Source organism: Salvelinus namaycush, chromosome 1 (genome assembly GCF_016432855.1).
Source record: "Salvelinus namaycush isolate Seneca chromosome 1, SaNama_1.0, whole genome shotgun sequence".
Lineage (NCBI taxonomy): Eukaryota > Metazoa > Chordata > Actinopteri > Salmoniformes > Salmonidae > Salvelinus > Salvelinus namaycush.
In genome coordinates, this window is record NC_052307.1 from 15,421,728 (window position 1) to 15,445,048 (window position 23,321).

General features: G+C 41.2%; 1 protein-coding gene across 2 annotated transcripts; it reads right to left on the reverse strand.

The window, feature by feature from the left end:
- Positions 1-258: 258 nt before the first annotated feature.
- LOC120049493 (pescadillo homolog) lies at positions 259-22,552 on the reverse strand. Of its 2 annotated transcripts, none has more exons than XM_038995858.1 (15): positions 22,399-22,552; positions 21,815-21,894; positions 21,438-21,591; positions 21,224-21,333; positions 20,850-21,021; positions 20,127-20,216; positions 17,720-17,836; positions 14,356-14,433; positions 14,071-14,160; positions 8,430-8,560; positions 7,660-7,785; positions 6,084-6,268; positions 5,620-5,741; positions 5,274-5,459; positions 259-869 (listed from the first exon to the last, which is right to left on the reverse strand). In XM_038995858.1, exons 1-15 carry the CDS (start codon positions 22,420-22,422, stop codon positions 786-788), a joined length of 1,749 nt encoding a protein of 582 aa, XP_038851786.1. In that variant the 5' UTR covers positions 22,423-22,552; the 3' UTR covers positions 259-785. The 2 variants fall into 2 exon arrangements, with proteins under 2 accessions (XP_038851786.1, XP_038851706.1); XM_038995778.1 differs by having other exon boundaries at positions 5,274-5,462.
- Between the last annotated feature and the right edge of the window lie 769 nt (positions 22,553-23,321).

Genomic DNA, 23,321 nt, shown 5'->3' on the forward strand with positions numbered 1-23,321 from the left:
TCTGACCCACTGGGAATGTGATGAAAGAAATAAAAGCTGAAATCACTCTATTATTCTGACATTTTACATTCTTAAAATAAAGTGGTGATCCTAACTGACCTAAAACAGGTCATTTTTACTTGGATTAAATGTCAGGAATTGTGAAAAACTGAGTTTAAATGTGTTTGGATAAGGTGTATGTAAACTTCCAACTTCAACTGTAACTTAGCGTTACCCTATGCATCGCTCCCCGCTCCCAAGTTCAAAGAAGTGGGCCACTTTAAACAAAAACTATTTATTGTAATTACACATCAAGCCAAAAAAAGTGTCCTACTTTTAAAAAAAAGTATACAAAAGTGTTGTTTGTTTTGTTAGGGGAGGTTTCATACAAAGTTAATTTCTCTGATGACAGCAGGGCTTGTTGTTTATGTTATTAGAGTCATTAATAACAGTAAATGGATTACACAGAACCCCATTTAATAGATTAAAATAGGGTGAATCAGTGGTAAAATCTTTCTTTTACAGAGTACTGACCAGAATATCAGAGTTCACACAAATAAGAACAAAGCAGACATTCACCTCAACGGTTGACGAGGCAGGGTGGATAATATTTTGCAACAATGTGACTCCTCCAGTATTTCTGCCTGCCAACATGCTTGACAAATGATACTAACATTGATCTCAATCACCACGGGACCAACTTTTTTCTCATAATAAACCCATCAGTTTCATGAGTCTTCAACCTTGTATGATTGACAACCATACAAATCAAAACCAGTCCTTGATGAATATCCACTGTTAGGTGGCTACTGTTTCTTGGCCTTTTTCTGCTTCTTCTCTGCCTTGCTGGTATCTTCGTGAGCCTTTCTCTTAGCAGCCAGTTTGTTTGCCTGCGAAGGGAAATCAGATTGAGTTAATGAACAGTGAAGTGACTGAAGAATTCATGGGTGTGGAACCAAGGTCACATGCTCTTTAAGGGATTTGATAGATTGTAAATTACTGTTTTATATTACTTTTAGAGTTTTATAGCATTATATATTTTTAGTATGAATATATTGTTATTATATCCTAAGAGATTAAAAGTACTGTTGGGAAATGTTCCCTCAATTTTTGGGGGGGCACAGAGCAAATTTCAGGTCTGCTGAGCGCAAACTTGAACATTGTGAAAACTTCTGGCGCACGTTTACTCTGAACAGAGGCAGTGCCCGCTTTAAGTTACAGTCAAGTGATCAAGTAGGCTACTGTGGCTATTTGATCATAATGTTGAAACAATGGAGAAAATAACTGTTCTATCATGCAGCCTACAGTAGCAGCCAATGTGTGGTGTTCCATGTAGGCCTACAGTCCATGAGACTTAAAAAAAATAAAAAATGCAGGGCTTGACATTAACCTGTTAATCCAGTTGTTCTTCAGACAAGGTAACTGAAAATGCTGTTGTGTTTGATGCAACAAACAACTTTACAAAAAAAAAAAGCGTAATTATTCCCATACCATTATTACTGAGAATCAGACAAAGTAAGCTAATCTCTGCCTACTTAGAGTCTTCAAGCTGGTCTCAAAATACAACACCGCCCCTTTGAGGAAAGAAAAGCTATTAATTTGACTTACCTTTCAAAGACGGCTAGAAATGCACACATTTTGTGCTCTTGTAGGAAGCAACCACTCCCCCATTGTTGACTACAAATTATCTATAAGTGGGCTAATAACTCACTAACTAGCAAAACATATGAACAATGGTGCACACGTGGCTACATGTAGCTCTCGCTTTGTTCTCAAAACAAACGCATCTACTCACGACTGCTCATGCTCTACACACAGTCCAGTTCAAAATAAATGGCACACATCCATATATGGCAATGGCTATTTGCATATGGCCCTACTGCAGCTCTGACTGGTTATGGCACCGGTTTGTGTAGAGTACGGGCCAGAGTCATGCCTGTCAACGCAATAGTATCCTACTCCAATGCGCTCTGCCTACAAGAAAATCTCCTGCAGTTAGTTTTGCATACTAAGTCTTGCATAGTTAATTTTTTTTCTCTCGGTAGGTTACATTGAAACTGGATAATATTGCATTGATTCTAGCACAATTCCCACAGTAGAGCGAAACGTTGATAGTGTTAGCTATCCTTTCTAGAAAATTCTAGAAAATTGAGTGAAGTTCAATCTTGTGCTTCTCTGCACGGGCTGATATTTCTTCTGCACGACCGTCTGAGAGGTTCAAACTCTGTGTATGAGAAGACTTATGGACTGCAGGAATGTGTACTCCCAATAACACAAGGCCTCTTCCTTACTGACCAGGCCTGTGATATGAACAGAGCAGCACAGAGAAATCCTGGGTGATGGAAAAGTACATCTTTGTGGAAGGGGTGAGAGCTAAGGGTATAAGTGGACACTGCACTGTATTGAATGTGTGTATTCAGCTGTTACTTCTTCGTTGAGTAAACATTTGAATCGTCACTTGGAGTTTGGGCTCTTTTGCTTGATAAATATGCAACTCGATCGGTTAGCTGTGCAGGCTACACAAAAGCAGCACAGCTGGTAGGAGAAACCACGAGTTGCACAAATGGAATATGTTGCGGATAAAGTTTGTAATTACACAATTTCATGTGTCCAATATCAAAAGACCTGCATCACTGTACTGAGAGTGAAGCCGTTTCTAAAATGACAGATTTTTTTTGGAGCCTTTATTCATGTTTTTCCATAGCCCCCAAACTGCAGAACAAGCAATTAGGAAGTCTATTGTGTGTGTGTGGGGTAAGTTTCTCAAAACAAGGTGAAATCGGTAAACCAGCATGGCTACCACAGCATTCTGCAGCGAAACGCCATCCCATCTGGTTTGCACTTAGTGGGACTATCATTTGTTTTTCAAAAGGATAATGACCCAACACACCTCCAGGCTGTGTAAGGGAAATTTGACCAAGATGGAGAGTGATGGCGTGCTGGATCAGATGACCTGGCCTCCACAATTACCCGACCTCAACCAAATTGAGATGATTTGGGATGAGTTGGACTGCAGAGTGTAGGAAAAGCAGCCAACAAGTACTCAGCATATGTGGGAACTCCTTCAAGACCGTTGGAAAAGCATTCCAGGTGAAGCTGGTTGAAAGAATGCCAAGAGTGTGCAAAGCTGTCAAGGCAAAGGGTAGCCACTTTGAAGAATCTCAAATAAAATATATTTTGATTTGTTTAACACTGTCTACTACATGATTCCAAGTGTTATTTCATAGTTTTGATGTCTTCACTATTATTCTACAATGTAGGAAATAGTCCAAATAAAGAACAATCCTTGAATGAGTAGGTGTCCAAACTTTTGACTGGTACTCTACATAAAAGAAAGAGGGATTTGGTTAAAAAAATATTTTAAAAAATGGACCAATTCTATTAGAAGGGGCTATCGTTTTAGTGCGCAAGCTTTCCAGGGCACGGCTATTCAAACCCTGTTAAACATTCCTACAGCTCAATAGGTAGGTACTAGAGGTCGACCGATTATGCTTTTTCAATGCCGATTGGTGGACCAAAAAAAGCAGATACCGATTAAATCAGATGATTTATTTATTATATATATATATATATATATATATAAAATAATGACAATTACAACATAAATAAAATCTATTTAGTCTCATAAATAATGAAACATGCTCAATTTGTTTTAAATAATGCAAAAACAGTGTTGGAAAAGAAAGTAAAAGCGCAATATGTGCCATGTAAAAAAAGCTAACATTTAAGTTCCTTGCTCAGAACATATGAAAGCTGGTGGTTCAATATTCCTAGTTCTTCAACATTCCCAGTAAATAACTACAACCTAAAACTTCTTATAGGAATTATGACGCATCGACTATTTCTCTATACCATTTGTATTTCATATACCTTTGACTATTGGATGTTCTAATAGGCACTTTAGTATTGCCAGCCTAATCTCAGGAGTTGATAGGCTTGAAGTCATAAACAGCGCTGTGAAGCAAGCATTGCTAAGAGCTGCTGGCAAACGCAGTAAAGTTTGAATGAATGCTTACGAGCCTGCTGCTGCCTACCACCGCTCAGTTAGACTGCTCTATCAAATCATAGACTTAATTATAATAAACACAGAAATACGAGCCGTTGGTAATTAATATGGTCAAATCCGGAAACTATCATTTCGAAAACAAAATGTTTATTCTTTCAGTGAAATGCGGAACCGTTAAGTATTTTATCGAACGGGCGGCAACCCTAAGTCTAAATATTGCTGTTACATTGCACAACCTACAATGTTATGTCATAATTATGTACAATTCTGGCAATTTAGTTCGCAACGAGCCAGGCAGCCCAAACTGTTGCATATACCCTGACTCTGCGTGCAATGAACGCAAGAGTAGTGACACAATTTCCCTAGTTAAAATAAATTAATGTTAGCAGGCAATATTAACTAAATATGCATGTTTAAAAAAATATATACTTCTGTGTATTGATTTTAAGAAAGGCATTGATGTTTATGGTTAGGTACATTCGTGCAACGTTTGTGCTTTTTTCTCAAATGCGCTTTTGTTAAATCATCCCGTTTGGCGAAGTAGGCTGTGATTCGATGATAAATAGGCACCGCATTGATTATATGCAACGCAGGACAAGCTAGTTAACCTAGTAATATCATCCACCATGTGTAGTTAAGTGATTATGTGAAGACTGATTGTTTTTTATAAGAGAAGTTTAATGATAGCTAGCAACTTACCTTGGCTCCTTGCTGCACTCACGTAACAGGTGGTCAGCCTGCCACGCAGTTTCCTCGTGGAATGCAATGTAATCAGTGTCCAAAAATGCCAAGCACCGATTGTTATGAAAACTTGAAATCGTCCCTAATTAATTGGCCATGCCGATTAATCGGTCGACCTCTAGTAGGTACTAGGCACAGAGAGCAGCCTGCTGGAAAGTACACTGCCAGTTTTCCCAAAATGCCCAATGGGGTCTCTTTCTCTACCTCCCAGTTGAGGCTGGCTCATAATGGTTGGAATGTAGTCAATGAAATGGCATCAACCACATGGAAACCACGTTTGATGTGTTTGATACCATTCCATCGACTCCATTCCAGCTATTATTATGAGCCGTCCTCCCCTCAGCAGCCTCCACTGCTACCTCCATGTATATTAATATGGCTGTGAGACTGGCTTTTCCCAAGGCGACAGTACTGATGGGTCCGACACAGTTACATGTCGTGTCTATCTATTCATCTACACCCACATACAGACTGGAGATGGAACGCAGCGAGGGAGGCTTGTGAGTTGCAATGTCAGTTAGGCAGGTGTGGAGTGGAGGGGACTCACCTCTCGGGTCGTCCTCTTCTTGCCAAACATGATCTTGTCGTACAGGTACTTCTCCTTTTTCTTCATCATCATGATTGCCAGACGCTTCTCCTCTGCCTTCTCCTCCTGCTCCAGTCGAACCTTGTTCCCCATGGAACCAGTTTCCCAGGGTTTCACTTTGCCGGGGGTCACCTTCACCGCCAGAGTCTGCTGGGACAGGACAGGAGAGATATATCTTAGAGTGTCCCCAAAATGGCACCCTATTCCCTATAGCGCACTATGCCCAATGATAACGCTGTTCTTTTATGTTGGATGAAACAGGCCATTCAGATGGTCAATCGTGTAGATACTGCTAGGATTCTCTCACCTTGCCCTGGGATCGCTGATCCTCCATCTTTTTCAGATTCTTCTCCTCAGTCAAATCTTCATCGTCCACCTCATCGTTGTCCTCTTCATCATCATCATCATCTTCTTCCTCATCATCTTGTACTGAGTGTAACCAAAAAATATATATACACAACATTCATCATGCAGGCCCAACAGAAACATGTGAACATTCATCATGCAGGCCCAACAGAAACATGTGAACATTCATCATGCAGGCCCAACAGAAACATGTGAACATTCATCATGCAGGCCCAACAGAAACATGTGAACATTCATCATGCAGGCCCAACAGAAACATGTGCAACAGAAACATGTGAACATTCACCATGCAGGCCCAACAGAAACATGTGAACATTCATCATGCAGGCCCAACAGAAACATGTGAACATTCATCATGCAGGCCCAACAGAAACATGTGAAGCCATGGAGAGGCTCAGCTCTTACCGTGCTTCTCGCCACGCTGCAGGGCTATGAGCTTCAGCTTCTCCGGGGGCACATAGTCACCGTCCTTCTCCTCCACAAAGGGTGACAAGTGGGGCGGCAGCGTCACCCCCAGGAAGTAGTCCTCCACGGGCAGGCACATCTTGGCGTTGACCGAGTCAAACACCCACTGGGGCTGGATGTAGTACCTGGAACAGAACACGACCACCAGACACACCGTTAGTTACCCACCAGCCGGTCTCCTTTACGGACAAGGTTTCTACACAGACATATATCAAACTTGGTTCAAATAATAGTTGTCTTCTTTCAGATACTTTCCTGGAGTACCAGATGGGTGGGGTTTGCACCTTTGGGACTATACCGAGTTGGATCCATTGGGATATTTATGCCCAGTCAGTCGAGTCAACTCACCTTTGACACATTAGCAAGTTGTGGATGTGTTGTATGTACATCACAACAGCCAAATGAATGAATGTGGGCAGGAGTTAGCAGGCCCATAATAGAGGCATTATGTACCCTGTGTACAGCTAAGCTCTATGAAGCGACATAAAGGAAGAGGACATGGTCTGACACGCGTGACTCTGATCCCCCCCCCCCCCCCCCCCCCCCCCCCCCCCGCCCACTCCCTTGATAACAGGGGTCTTTGAGTGACCAGAGCAGGAAGAGCCCTCTCAAAGGGGGCATTGTGGGGATGAGCTGAACCCATCTCTGTGGGGGGGGGGGGCTGAATGAGTAGGCAAACAGAAAGCCTCTGGTCCGTTGGGTCTGTAAGTAGCCTTGGAAAGTAGCTTGGCTGAAAATACATTTGGTGATTTGAAATAGAGAGGGGTTGGGTTGTATCAGGGCAAGCCTTAGGGGGCCCGTCCTACCGTACCTCCTTGCCCGTCCAAATGAAATATTGGCCGAGACACGTGCCGACTAAGACAAATCAATCTCAGTTAAAGCATCCGAGCGAGCGAAATCAAGATATTTTCTACCGTTTGAATTTGTCGGCTTTAGGCCCATGTATTTTACCTAGTTGACAATGGAAGACAGGCCTACTGCTGCATCTGAGTTCTACACTCTCATTTCTGGATCACAGTGTATCAATGTCCATATGGCAGAGGTTTGTGCTCTCGCCATAGTTGAATTTGAACTTTTAGATGTTTATCATTTTACTTCAGATTTTTATGATTAACCACGTGGTAGATTATTTATTTAGAGAAATTAAAACGTTATTATTGAAATGAAACTGTTCCACGAAATACGCATAAAAAATGTATCATAACTGGCACGCATATCGGTAGAAATGGTAGGATAAATTGTAAACTCCCCCAAACTTGAAACTCACAAGCTGCCTATGGTCTTCACTATTACATTCATAAAAATAATAAAAATGTAAAATGCACAAGCGTGTGCACACGTAGGATGTTCCTTGAAAAAGCACGCCCCCAAAACAAAATGCCCATCCAACTGATTAGTTCTGGCGCTGGATCTGGGTTGTATCCAAAAGATCATTCCAAGATTTTTTATGAATTGCAAGACATTTGCAACAGCTGTAACGACTACAAATAGTGGTAGATCCATCGGGCCTGTTCACCTGTTGATGTACTGCTTGTCTATGTCGGGCCTGTCCACAATCTGATGGGTAATGGTCTCATCAGTCACGTCGTAGGTACCACCGATGCAGAGGGACTTGTCCCATGACACCTCGGCACCAAAACACCTGTCAGAGAGAGATAGAGATCAATAAAAATTAAACGATGGATCACTTCACTCTGCATCAAAGCTCTTTGAGGTGCAGTGTAGCACGGAACCAGCCCCTAAAACCTTCAGCCTGCGTTTGGCCTGCTTTTACTTCACAAGGTGCCATAACATTATTGAGCAGCCCAGACTGGCTGGGGTGTGTGCAATGATTTATAGATACACTCTAGATGACTGATAGGGGACACTGTGTTGAAGCCACTGTGCGTTCATCTTGGCACCCCCCCATCATTGTAAACTATTTATTTTAAGCTATAGAAATGCATTTATTAATGTCTACATTAGTTTTTGCAACATTTATTCTATTAGACATCTTAATGCATACTTTTACATTATAGTATGTGAGCTAAACATAAAAATATATAACATTTTCCTTAAAGTATACTTTTTTGAGAATAACAATGTTACTGTCCCACTACAACAACAAAAAATTAATAATTGAAGTACTGTAGAATTCCACTCATTCCTCTGGAGGACTGCTCCTACTGGGGAGTGCCAATATGGCCTACCGGTGGCTTCAAAGCCTCTCAATGGCCAATACATAGCATCACCAATCCAGGGTTTATAGACATCATTGGGTGTGTGTGGTGGTGGGCTGGTTCTCACCTCAGGATAAAAGCCAGTGACTCTCTGGGAACTTCCCTGTTCAGGAAGAACTTGAGCCCCTCGAAAAGCCTATTCTGGGCCTCCTGCTCTTTTTGCTCCTTCTCTCTGGCCTCCATGTTCTCTAGGTCCTCCTGAAGAGACAAGGGGGGGGGGGGGGGTGAAAGGAGATGGGGAAAGCTTTTAGAAGGGCACTGTTAAAATAATTTATAAAGGGTGAAGATAAATTATTAAATAATTCTACCCGGAAACTTAACCATTAGGGATTAGAGGTTATGTAGCATAGACAAGGAGTAATTAAAGCTGATAAACATAAGTCCAAATAGGACTGGGGAAGAGAGGAATGTACGTGTGTGCAGAAAGAAAACAAAGAGAATCCTTAACCTATGTTTGAACCGACCCGGCTATAACTCTGGGGAGATAAGATAGGACAGGGAGTACCCCTCCAGGTTTCCCTTATCTTGGGGGGAATGGAACTGTCAGTTGGGTAGTGATCAACTGTGGTGAGAATTGTAGAGAAGTAGATAGGATAGCTCTCCTAATGTTAGTGTGTATGCATGTGCGTAGGGTAAGAGAATGTTATAAAAGGAACATCTTTGAATATGCACGGGAGAGCTCTCGCGAATAAAATTGGATTTGACTAATTGTGAGCTGGGAATTCTGTCTGCTTCATTTAAACCAGAACTTTACACACTCTGGTTTGCAGACCTATAAGGATAATTGAAATTTATGAACATTGATTTCAAAATTCCATATCAGGCACACAGGAAGTTGGTGGGATGGGATTGGTTTCTTCATGTTTACAAACCTCATCCCTTGAAAACATAGGTGTGCTCCCCAGTCTTAAGCCGTCCGCGTGCTTCATATTGCGCCGAGCCGAACTCAGCTAGGTGAACTGAACGAGTGTGCTTGCATACTCCCTTAATACCTTTGCTTGAAAAATTAGAAAATAAGCAGCAATAGTACCATTTGTTCATCTTGAGACGTTAAAATAGTCAAGAAATCAGTAATTAAATGTTAGTCGCGCAATTTTACATCTAAGACGTTTGGTGATTTCTCAAGTAAAAAATTGTGCATGAAAAGGATTCGTCTCTCGTTGAATGACAAACACAAACACAGAATCCCTACTGTTTGCCAATCACAGATAAAGGGATGTAGATTTCGGCTTCTGAACTTCGGCTTGCCTCGAGGAAAAATTTGTGCACGAACACCCGAAAAAACCCTTGCCGGAGAATATATGCACAAACTGTTCCGAACTGTTTTGGATGGTGACCGAAATCAGTTTGCAGGCACCCGGCCCGCCACAAGGAGTCGCTAGAGCTTAAATGGGACAAGAAAATCTCAGCTGGCCAAACCCTCCCCTAACCTGGACGACACTTGGCCAATTGTGCGTCGCCTCATGGGTCTCCCGGTCACGGCTCGCTGTAACACAGCCTGGGATCGAACCTGGGGCTGTAGTGACACCTCAAGCACTGCGATGCAGTGCCTTAGACCGCTGCGCAACTCAGGAGGCCCAGACAGCTCTTTTCATTGTTTTGTCTACAACATATCTTTATTAGCCTATGTAATTAGCCTATGTAATTGTAAAATATGGACCTTGTAGCTGTCGTAAGGGCATGAAATGAGATGATTGTGGATTACAGGAAAAAGAGGACCGAGCACACCCCCACTCATCGATGGGGCTGCAATGGAACAGGTTGAGAGCTTCAAGTTCCTTGGTATCCACATCAACAAACTAACATGGTCCAAGCACACCAAGACAGTCGTGAAGAGGGCACAACAAAATCTATTCCCCCTCAGGAGACTGAAAAGATTTGGCATGGGTCCTCAGATCTTCAAAAGGTTTTACAGCTGCACCATCGAGAGCATCCTGACTGGTTGCATCACTGCCTGGTATGACAACTGCTCGGCCTCCGACTGCATGGCGCTACAGAGGGTAGTGCGAACGGCTCAGTACATCACTGGGGCCAAGCTTCCTGTCATCCAGGACCTCTATACCAGGCGATGTCAGAAGGCCCAAAAAATTGTCAGACTCCAGCCACCCTAGTCATAGACTGTTCTCTCTGCTACAGCACGGCAAGCAGTACCACGAGCACCAAGTCTAGGTCCAAGAGACTTCTAAACAGCTTCTACCCTCAAGCCATAAGACTCCTGAACACCTAATCAAATGGCAACCCAGACTATTTGCATTGCCACCCCCTTTTATGCCACTGCTACTCTTATCATCATCTATGCAGTCACTTTAATAAGTATACCTTCATGTACATATTACCTCAACTGGTGCCCCCGCACATTGTGCCGGTACCCCTCTGTATATCGTCTCGCTATTGTTATTTTACTGCTGCTCTTTAATTACTTGTTACTTTTATTTCTTATCCGCATTTTTTAAACTGCGTTGTTGGTTAGGGGCTCGTAAGTAAGCAGTTCACTGTAAGGTCTACACCTGTTGTATTTGGCACATGTGACAAATAAAATTAGATTTTGATTTGAAATCAGCTAAAGGCAAAGCAGGGTGATGATCCAAATGGTGCACGCACCATATCATACAAAATATACACGGACAATAGCTCAAAATAAATAGCCTCTATCAGGTTTAACCTGTCCTATCTGAACAGACACCGGTAGCAGGCAAGGCTGTACACCAGGGCTCGGCGAAAAGGCAAATATAGTGTGATAATTTATATTTTTTCATTTGATAATGATTATTTGATTAAAATCGTGATAATTATGTTTAAAAGGTGCATATCTGCTTTACACTCAAGAATGCCTGAACAAGCCAAAGGCTTTAATGTTTCTTATTTATTGTCAGAAGTAGAACTCAAATAATATTAACTCCACTTATTTTTTTAAAGCTGTAAACCCTTACAAGTCATGAACAAGCAATAAAAATAAATAGTCAATATGCATTAGAACTGTTAGGCTAATGGCACATCACAGTTTATGTTGGGGTAGTTGAGCCTAATGGCACATCACAGTTTATGTTGGGGTAGTAGTAAGAAAAGCAAGAAAGCAAGAAAGACAAGTCTACGGTCTCTGGCTTTAAAGCTGCCCTATGGCAGGTCACTATGTTGCCACCTGTGCTAAAAACACACTCTGGGGGGGAGCTGGTCGCAGGAATGCACAGGTAGTGCTTTGCCAGGTGGCTGACTTTGGGAAAGTTTTTTGGGGTTGGATCTTCCGCCAGTCCAGTGGATTGGTTTCACTGTCGGCATCAGGAGACTGAAGGTAGCAACTGAGTTCCTTTTCTACCAGCTTAATTTCATTAAGACCTGTGGTGGTGGAGCATGGCTCTTGAAACCTTCCTTTTCGACTGTACTAATGGGTAGCATGTCCTTAGCAATGCATAATAGCATTTGTGATTATCTTTGTGTATTTTCGATGTTTGCTCGTAGGGAATAAACGCAGTCAGTGTTGACTGCTTCGGGCGAACATGCCTAGATTGGCGTTTAGCAATACCGTGGCGCAAACTCAAACTTCCTGCATGTTCCAAAGAGTGATTTTGCTTCAGATGGTGAAAAAGTTGTCGTATTACCAGATTTGATAGCCACCTGTTTATGGCACAATTTGCACCGAACATTGCTCTGCTCTTTGTCCGACTTCAAAAAGCCAAACCACTACCAAATAAATTTAAATAATTGAACCCTTTTTATGAATCATTTCTTCATTGGAAGCTTCTCCTTTTCCATGGCTATCACTGCCACTGTTTTCACCTACATCAATCATTTTGTGGTTAATAGCACCTCGAGTGAGAGTAGCCAATAAGTGTTTTTTAGTGGGCGTATACCTCTCCACGTGCATATTGTCACTTCTCCGCATGTTCCTGCTGCGGCAGAGGTAAAATTGACATTATCGAAAAATGTATCTAAATATGTTTTATATCGTTATTGAGGGAAGTAATTACCTCGATAATTATTGATATTGATTTATCGCCCAGCCCTACTGTACACCCTCATCTTGAGAAACCAAATCAAATCTGTCTAACAGGAGCTCAAACAGGTAGACCTACATAATATAAGCACTTGGCCCCCAGGACCGTACAATTATCCAATTGGCAATTACAAAACTGGTTCGACAACGCAATTTCCACATTGGAGAGCATAGGTGAAGAGCAGCGCTTATGGTGGGTCTTCGCCACAGTAATAATTCATTTTAACAACAAATTCCAAATGCAAGCTTCATTAGTAAGTTATCAATGTCAAGCAATTGCTACATACCAAAAGACCAGTAGGCCTATGCTAGTAATTGTTGCCCCATTGCTTGTGAGCTAGCAAAGTAATAGTTAACAGTTAAGGTTGGTGATCAACATTTTTTGGAGCCACACACATCATGGTAAGCCTCTCTCCCTACAATTTGACATTTGCGCTGCACCCAATCCTATAGATGTACAGCAAATCAATCTGTTCTCTAGCACACCCGACCTGTGTTGATTGACAAGTTTGCTGGTCCAGAGTGCCAAGTGTGTGTTTCACTAGCCAATCTGTTGTAGCTGTTTTTTTTGTTGTTTTTTTTTGCAAAGGCGATGCTGCAGCTACTCTCTTGCTGAGTGTAGCGTAATCCATGAAGTCCCACAAAACGAGTGACAAAAGATTACAAACCCTGGCCAGATCATTTCAAGTCATCAGACATATCAAGTCGAGTCTCAAGTCAAAGTTGTGACTCAAGTCATACTTGAGTCCAAGTCATGTGACTCGAGTCCACAACTCGATCTTCCCACAACTGTCCCAGAGTCGGTTTGGAATAGGCTATTTCTTTCTCGAGAAGCTGACCAACATAATAGGTCAACTTTTCAACAATGGGGGATAGTTGATTGACATAGGCTATTGATTTTGCTGTTCATTACTCATCTTGTTGGCTAAGGAAAATTAAATGTGGACAGTTATTTTAACGTTTTCAAAGTGCACAACAGAAGTTGGTAAGAAGGACCACACATCGTTACATTCTCAACTTGCATGTTCTGTTAATATGAATTACCATAATCTAAATGAGATTGTCATTCTGAGCACCGTGGGTGGACGCCCTAATCAGGTCACTCACCCAATGCATATGGGTCCGGCAGACTTCTCAAATGTCCGGGAAACTAAAAATTTTGCAGGTCAAATGTCCGGCGACACATTTCGAACGGAAACCCTGGTTCACAGGTAGCCATTGTTATGTAAATGAAACTGAAAAGTACCCAGGGTCTTGTCTTGGCTCCAGGTTAGAGCAGGTCCGCAGGAGCCATGGCCCAGAGAGACACTTGTGAGAGTCCGCGTAGATGGAAACAGAAAAACACCATGCTAAATCTTCAAAGAAAATGCACCATAATAAAGGTGAATCCTTGGTGGAGCTTTTCCATTCCTTTTCATTTAGCTCTTCAGCAATCATTTAAATGCCTAGTATACAATACATTGGCAGGAATGAGCCCTTCTCTGTAGACCGAACATTGATTTATAAGGACAACAACATCAAATAGAGGATGACTTTTGTATCATAACTATCCATTTAAGATGAGTGGAGGCTACAAATAGTTCCTCCACCTACATCCTGAAGATTTGGGAAAGAAAGTGATTTCTAAATGGAAACAATGAAATGTGACCGTGGGAGGCATTGGTTCTAACACACCCCTGACCACCTGGTAGCCAGTTTATTCAGTGTGTCACCTTACCCCCTCAGCAGGGAACTGGTCAAGCTGGTTCTCCTCCTCCTCCGCGGTGGCAACCACCCGCGCCAGGCTGGCACTCAGGGCAGACAGTTTCTGTAGAGAGCATGAAACCCACTGGTTCAGTTTTCCACACACACCGCTTCAAAACGACACATCTCTACTGACAGAGTACCATCAAGGTAGGGCAGGTAGCCCAGAACAATGAAGAGAGGGCTGGCTGTCCCTCATCAAGCAAATATAACTTCTATCCATTTATTTTTATCAATACATAAGTGATGAAAGGCCCACCTCCAAGTAGCTCTCAGAGTCCATGGCGTAGTCCTCCTCATGTTCTGCCTTCAGCTCTGACTCAGATTTGCTGTCCAGCTGGAGGGAGGGTTGAAGTTAGCAACAGCTCAGACACACAACAATTAGCAGGCCAATGATCTCTGTATATTACTAGACTATATACAGTTGAAGTCGGAAGATTACATACATTTAAACTCAGTTTGTCAAAATTCCTGACATTTAATCCTAGTAAAAATGCCTGTCTTAGGTCAGTTAGGATCACCACTTTATTTTAAGAATGTGAAATTTCAGAATAATAGTAGAGTGATTACAGCGTTTATTTCTTTCATCACATTCCCTGTGGGTCAGAAGTTTACATACACTCAATTAGTATTTGGTAGCATTGCCTTTTAAATTGTTTAACTTGGGTCAAACGTTTTGGGTAGCCATCCACAAGCTTCCCATAATAAGTTGGGTGAATTTTGGCCCATTCCTCCTGACAGAGCTGGTATAACTGAGTCAGGTTAGTAGGCCTCCTTGCTCGCACACGCTTTTTCAGTTCAGCCCACAAATATTCTATAGGATGAGGTCAGGGCTTTGTGATGGCCACTCCAATACCTTGACTTTGTTGTCCTTAAGCCATTTTGCCACAACCTTGGAAGTATCCTTTGGGTCATTGTCCATTTGGAAGACCCATTTGCGACCAAGCTTCAACCTGTTTGGGATAGGGGGCAGCATTTTCACTTTTGCATGAAATGCGTGCCCAGAGTAAATTGCCTGCTACTCTGTCCCAGATGCTAATATATGCATATTATTAGTAGTATTGGATAAAAAAAAACACTGAAGTTTCTAAAACTGTTTGAATGATGTCTGTGAGTATAACAGAACTCATGTGGCAGGCGAAAACCTGAGGAAAATCCAACCAGGAAGTGGGAAAACTGAGGTTTGTAGTTTTTCAAAGCTTGACCTACCGAATACACAGTGTCTATGGGGTTAAGTTGCACTTCCTAAGGCTTCCACTAGATGTCAACCGTCTTTAGAAACTTGTTTCAGGCTTCTGCTATAAAGGAGGGGGGAATGGGAGCTGAATGAGTCAGTGGTCTGGCAGAGTGTCTCAGGCTTGTGACGTGCGCTCCCGACAGAGTTGGCTCTTGTTCCAATGCTTTGCTACACACGATGGAATTCTCCGGTTGGAACATTGATGATTTATGTTAAAAACATCCTAAAGATTGATTCCATACATTGTTTGATATGTTTCTACGACCTGTAACGGAACTTTAAGTTTTTGTCTGGACCTAGAAGATGGATGACTGGGCTGAACAACTAGTGGCTATTTGGACATAAATTACAGACATTATGGAACAAATCAGTCATTTATTGTCGAACTGGGATTCCTGGGAGTGCATTCTGATGAAGATCAAAGGTAAGTGAATATTTATCATGTTATTTCTAACATCTGTTGACTCCAACATGGCGGAAATTTCTTTGGCTGGATTGGGCTCTGAGTGCCGTACTCAGATTATGCTTTTTCCGTAAAGTCTTTTTCAAATCTGACACAGCGGTTGCATTAAGGAGAAGTCTCTCTTTAATTCTGTGAATAACACTTGTATCTTTTATCAATGTTTATTATGAGTATTTCTGGGATTTCTGTGGCTATCTGCAAGATCATCGGATGTTTTGGAATCAAAACATTACTGCATGCAACGCGCCAATGTAAACTGAGATTTTTGGATATAAATATGCACATTTTCAAACAAAGCATACATGTATTGTGTAACATGTCCTATGAGTGTCATCTGATGAAGATCAAAGGTTAGTGATTAATTTTACCTATATTTCTGCTTTTTGTGACTCCTATCTTTGGCCCGAAAATGGCTTCTTTTTTTTCTTTTTTTTTTACTTGGCTCTGAACTAACATAATCATATGTTGTGGGTAGATTAACAAGATGTTTATCTTTCATTTGCTGTATTGGACTTGTTAATGTGTTAAAGCTACATATTTCTAAAATATATTTTTGAATTTCCCACGCTGCCTTTTCAGCGGAATGTTGTCGAGGGGTTCCGCTAGCGGAATGCCTGCGCTAGAAAGGTTAACTTCCTGACTGATGTCTTGAGATGTTGCTTCAATATATCAACATAATTTTCCTTCCTCATGATGCCATCTATTTTCTGAAGTGCACCAGTCCCTCCTGCAGCAAAGCACCCCCACAACATGATGCTGCCACCCCCGTGCTTCACGGTTGGGATGGTGTTCTTTGGCTTGCAAGCCTCCCCCTTTTCCTCCAAACATAACAATAGTCATTATTGCCAAACAGTTATATTTTTGTTTCATCAGAAGACCAGAGGACATTTCTCCAAAAAGTATGATCTTTGTCCCCATGTGCAGTTGCAAACCGTAGTCTGGCTTTTTCATGGCAGTTTTGGAGCAGTGGCTTCTTCCTTGCTGAGCAGCCTTTCAGGTTATGTCGATATAGGACTCATTTTACTGTGGACAGATACTTTTGTACCCGTTTCCTCCAGCATCTTCACAAGGTCCTTTGCTGTTGCTCTGGGATTGATTTGCACTTTTTGCACCAAAGTACATTAATCTCTAGCGGTATGACGGCTGTGTGGTCCCATGGTGTTTATACTTGCGTAACTATTGTTTGTACAGATGAACGTGGCACATTCAGGCGTTTGGAAATTGCTCCCAAGGATGAACCAGACTTATGGAGGTCTACATTTTTTCCCCTGAGGTCTTGGCTGATTTCTTTTTATTTTCCCATGATGTCAAGCAAAGGAGGCACTGAGTTTGAAGGTAGGCCTTGAAATACATCCACAGGTACACCTCCAATTGACTCAAATGTTGTCAATTAGCCTATCATAAGCTTAAAAAGCAATGACATAATTTTCTGGAATTTTCCAAGCTGTTTAAAGGCACAGTCAACTTAGTGCATGTAAACTTCTGACCCACTGGAACTGTGATAGTGAATTATAAGTGAAATAATCTGTAAACAATTGTTGGAAAAATGACTTGTCATGCAAAGTAGATGTCCTAACCCGACTTCCCAAAACTATAGTTTGTTAACAAGAAATTTGTGGAGTGGTTGAAAAACGAGTTAATGACCGCAACCTAAGTGCATGTAAACTTCCGACTTCAACTGTACGTTCATCAACAGAAGGAACATGGTGATAAAAAAAGCACTGCTTATGATGTGCGATGGCTGAAGTGGTTCTCCGGGATTGTATTTATGAGTGCACACTGTAGCAAAACGTTTTGCAACAGGATAACAAAAACAAGCATTTGTCTTTGGACAGGTTAAGGTAGCCACTCCTTATTTCAGTCTGTTTTCTTCCCTTGGTGCCTAATGAACACAACCCAGGTTTAGGCCAGGTGCTGGGTTACCTTGGGTGGGTAGACCAGGTTAAGTGTCTGGTAGAGGCGGAAGTTGATGAAGCCAAAGAGGGTGGTGTACATCTCCGTGAAGGTAGCCATTACTCTATAGTCCACATCTGTTGGGTGCTGGGGAACAAAGGACAGACAGATTATTAGTCTGAAAGCTTGTATTGTAGAGTCAATGTTGAGGACCCATCAACCACATGTCAAGCTACTTTAATTTAAACACAATAAACAGCATCAACGTAAAGTATTTAACCCCCCAAGGTCGATGTCTGCGCCCCGTGGAAATAGAACTAGCATTAAAATAAAATAAAAACATAAAAATCTCAGTTCAAGCTAGAAATATTTTTTATCACAAAATTGTATGTAACGTCCAAACGGTTTGGCCTATAAACTATTTTGACTCCTCTATGGAAGAGGACTCTCACAAACACAATGGTGTTCTCCGTTTTGTGGTGTTCTCCCAGAAGCGACTTGGGACTCGTCTGAAGTCGGTACAGCTGATCTGCAAACGTCGGTGTATTGCACAATACTTCCCCAACTCAGGAGCTCATGCTTTCTGAGGATTTAACAGTGATGTCTATTCTTTCAAGCACTTTGAGAGCCTATTGTACACACACACTGAATGGGTTTTAATGTTGTACAGTAAGCTTGGGCCCTGCTAGTCAAGCAGGATGTTAAGAGAGAAAGTATCATAGCATTGCTGTACAGTTCTGCTACCTTTGTAGTCAAACTATTTCGTATGGATCAGAAATTATCTAGGTTGAATTTGGTTATGAGTTACATTCTTCACCAGCTTTTTGAAAGAGACGTTGGAATCAAAGTATGATGCCATGGTACATAAAATCGGATACCACCGTTCTAGCATGTATTAGCATATTTATGTTAGGGAACGCCAACTCTATGAAGGGCGCGTGTGCAATAACAAAATTTGCCCTTGCACTCAAACAACATTTCTTGAAACTTTGGCAAAAGGTAGTCTACAAAACGAAGTCCACGCTGTAACATATTCTAGTTTTTGGAACAGAATTGTATTGAAATCAAATTTTTCATCGATGGTGAGTGAGTGGAAATGCTAACCAGATGCTTCAGATTTATACATCCAGTGAAACATCTGGCTCAATCTGCGGTTTTGGCTTTCATGGTGACATCACAATGCTGTAAATTGGTTAATAAACCAATAACAAAGAGCGTTCTAAACCCCTCTGCCAATAACAGCTAGTTTTGCCCTCACTCAGTTCTAGCAAAATTCTTGCTTGTGAAATAGTATTTTGCTAAAAACATATTTTGCCCAATTAAAAGAAAATCTATAACAGTAAAGTACTTAAATTGTTACCCAGAAATAAAACAGCTGCATTAGGTCGATTCTGGATCCTGTAGTTTTTACCTTAACAATATCGACTTCTGTAAAAAACAAACCTGCACTTGTATGACGACGATACACTTGTGTATGCAATTGCCACCACAGTTGACCAGGCTCTCTGAATTGCCGTCTGCCTTCATTGTATTACAGAAAACCAGAATGCAAGTAAAACTAAGTACATGTTGTTCTCTAGAGCACATAAAAATAAACTGATGATTTAAAAAATATGCACTTTGGGTGGTGTACATATTGATCGTGTCCCTGCATACAAATATCTGGGCACCTGGATAGATGAAAAGCTATCTTTCAAAAAGCATTTGATGAGTTAGATAAGCGGAGAATAAAAATGGGCTTCTATAGAAATAGATCTTGCCTCTCACTAAACAGTAGAAAACAGATTCAGTCACATTCCTATCAGTCCTAGACTATGGCAACATCTATATGAATGCAACTGCCACTTCATTAAAGCCGTTAGATGCAGTTTATCATAGCGCACTGCGCTTAATTATGGTGACAATTTTAGTACTCATCACTGCATTCTCTACCAGAAGTTGGTTGGCCATCTGATGTCATGCAGGTTGATTCATTGCTATGTTTTCATTTATAAAGCCCCTATACAAAAAAATCCCACTGTACCGAACATCATGACTAAACTTTAGACATATGAGTTCACACACCCGGGCTCAGGGATGGTTAACTCTGGAAATGCCTTTGGTCTCCACAGAGTTTGGTAAATCAGCTTTTAGTTCTTGCATCCTATTTGTGGAACAATCTTCAAAATGTGATGTTCTGATGCCTCTAGGGCAATTCAGAAAGCTGATTGAGGGCCGTATGAATGTGTGTTGTAGGACCATGTTGTTTCTGCTTGCATTTTGTATTTATAATTGACGTGTGTATTTTCTGTAATTCAGGGCTCATCTACGAAAGACACATTGGTCTCAGTATGACTCCCTGATAAAATAATGGTGAAATAAAAAGAGGCCTTTAACACAGTGACTGCATACATTTGAAATGGCTCTTTGAGCTGCTGTGATGTCACTCAGCACTTACATCATGGGCAAACTGGTAGGGCACGAGCCAGGTTATGAGCTGTCCAAGAACCTCTGCCTGATAGTAAATCCCCTTGATGGAGATGAAAACCTGCCAGGGAAAGCAAAACAAGGTCAAGGGTGCTGCGGACTACCAGTTATTCTCTTGCCAAATAGCATGCATCTCATTCATACATATCCAATGTAGACTAGTAACTACAACAACAAATCTGCTGCTAAGTATATAGTACCAGTCAAAAGTTTAGACACACCAACTCATTGAAAGATTTTTTTGTATGTTTACTATTTTCTACATTGTAAAATAATAGTGAAGACATCAAAACTATGAAATAACACATGGAATCACCAAAAAGTGTTAAAGCTGTCAGCAAAGGAAAGGGTGGCAACATAGAAAATTCTGAAATATACTGTTTTGGTTAATACATGATAGCATATGTGTTATTTCATAGTTTTGATGTCTTCACTATTATTTTACAATGTAGAAAATAGTAAAAATCAATAAAAACCCTGGAATGAGTAGGTGTGTCCAAACTTTTGACTGGTACTGTACGTGTATATAAAGTTAAAATGACAATTCAATTTCAGATGCTATTGTACCTGTAACAGTCCGTATCATTACTTAATAAATCATGCCTGCACTTTGTCTATCCACAACATGGAGATTTTCATTGAGGACCAACTCTTTATGTTAATGAGGACACATCTGTACTCTTGTCCTTCCTACCTTCCGGAGAGAGCGAGATGTGACTAGGTAGTTCATCCACTCCACCGTGAGACGTCGGCATAGCATGATGGTCTGGACGTGGCACTTTCCAGTGCGGGCAAAGGTGGAGAACAGGAAGCACATGGAGAGGGCGTCGTCTATGTCACGGAGGGCATCGATGAATGTGGGGTACCTGGCACACAAATAGAGCCAACACAACGCTCAGATATAAACACATGTAGGACATCCTTTACAAATGTTATACTGACATGAACCATAAACAGGGCACAACACCACAGAGATCCTATTAGATTATTATTGTCTACAGTTTATTTATATGCTCAATACTGCCATCTGTTGTTTGCAGTTGGCGCTGCAGTGGATTGAGACCTCACCTCTCTTTGATGATGTGGTCCAGTTTGTAGCCAGGCTTGTTATCTCGCAGTCTCTCCACCCCTGTCCATTCTGCCTTTCCATAGGCCTTTCTCAGTTTACGCACAAACACCTACCAGAGACGGAACACGTGGTTGACTGAAAAATGTGAACAGTAAAAAATACAAAATGTAACAATATCTGTATCTCAGTCAAAACAATAGTCTAAAACATTACCTTGTACTCTCTAAATTTCCTAACGATGGGCTCGTGCAGGAGGAACCGGATGTCTTTAAGCAGATAGAATGTGCGGGGAGCTGTGGAACCTTTGTTCACCTTCTTCTTGTGCTTGGGTTCATGAGGGTAGATGCCCTTCAGAATGCACAGGCGTCTGTGTGGAACAGTGGATGAAGATGCAGACTGTGAATTTGGCATTGCAGAAACTGACACCAGAGGCAACCATGCTATTATATCCACAGCCAGAACACAGGGCCTTATTCAATAGGCACCAGAGGGAAGAAAACGGACCGAAACAGGGGGCAACAACAACACTAATAAATACAACCAACTAATAAATACGACCCAGGTTGTGGTGGGTCAGTAGTACTTAGTACCTGAAATCTGCCAGGCTCAGCTGCAGCTTCTTGCGGGCTTTGTTCCTTGTGATATAGTTGGTGGCAGAGCCCCTCTCATACTGAAACAAGACACATAAGTTTACAGTTACTCACAAAACATTTAGACAGTCAGACAGACATATGTGTGAGGTATTGGAGGAACGTATTACTAGAAAACGTGTAACTAGACTTAAGCGTAAAAAGCTTGATGCTGACAATGTTCTGCAAAACAATTTAGTACTCTCTTTACTGCTTTTTTTATGTACTAGACAGGTGAATATGTAACAGCTAGGCTAACGTTAACTAGCTGGCTGGGTTTAAAACAACACGCATCAACCGCACAAGATTCCAAGACTAGACGGATATTGAAATACAATAGGTTATCTAGCTAACGTTACATAAAAGTGTCTCACACTAGCTTGCGATATGTTATAGTTGACTAGCTAGTAATAGCTAGCTAGCTAAAACATTTCGGCCTAAACTCATAAGTCCATGCTCAAGAGAAACAGCCTGAGCGAGCTTGCTAACTTCAGTACGTAGCTAACCAAATGGTTGGATAATTAATCTAACAGTGACATCCTTACCTTCTTTTTCTGTAGACCCCCCATTTACAAAATATCTGTTCGTGTTATTCTGTAAATTACTTAGATTTGTAGGTATACTTCTGTAGACAATCATGTAAACACAAGCGCCAACAAAAAACACCGTGGCTGTTGCACGTGCTGTGTGACAAGTATATCTTCTGACATACGCGGAATGAGCTCCCAGGACCCCGACACATCAAGCGGTCATTTTTAGGCCTGAATATTATATATATTTTTTTAATGTAAACCAGTCAATATTTAAACACCGTATATCTATTAATGAGCAGCTAGTTTAATTTCTGAAGGATTAATTAATAATTATTTCAAACACACACGCACAGATGCACTCAAGCACACCCACATTGTTTTGCAATGTTTTGCAGGGAAATTGTGTTCTTTTGTATCAATTTTATTTGCCTTGTATTTTTTACTGATTGATGTGCTCTTTTTATTTGTGTTTATTTTTGTTCATTGATTAGCTTTGCTATTGTACATTATTATATGCACTATTGAATTTTAGACCTGCAATAAAAATGTGCATATAACAAATAAACTTGGATTTGATTTTGATTTGACACACAGACAGAGAGAGAGAGAGACAGACAGACAGACAGAGAGAGATAATTGTTGATTTGAGAGATATTTCCTATCTGCTGCCAGCATAAATCAAATGTGTGTTTTCTGTGTAGGTCTGAATAAAGAAAACAAACACTATATTTTCTCCTTACCATGAACAATCCACCAAATTAGTGAATCACATTTTATGTTGAATTTATCGATGCAATTCATTTTTGAGAACAGCATAACAGGGGATGAGGCATGGGTGTTAAAGAGAGAGATACAGAGAGAGAGAGAGAGAGAGAGAGAGAGACTGACTGACTGACTGGCTGACTCATGACACAAGCTTGGAAGTATCTGCGAGA

Bases quoted from the DNA above. Each gene is read 5' to 3' on its own strand.
- LOC120049493 (XM_038995778.1), bottom strand. From the start codon at position 22,422: ATGGGGGGTCTACAGAAAAAGAAG. The intron at 8,561-14,070 runs GTAAGGTGACAC...TTGTCTCTTCAG, and splicing joins ACCAGTTCCCTGCTGAGGGG to GAGGACCTAGAGAACATGGA. The intron at 870-5,273 runs GTGAGTCCCCTC...TTCCCTTCGCAG, and splicing joins AGAAGAGGACGACCCGAGAG to GCAAACAAACTGGCTGCTAA.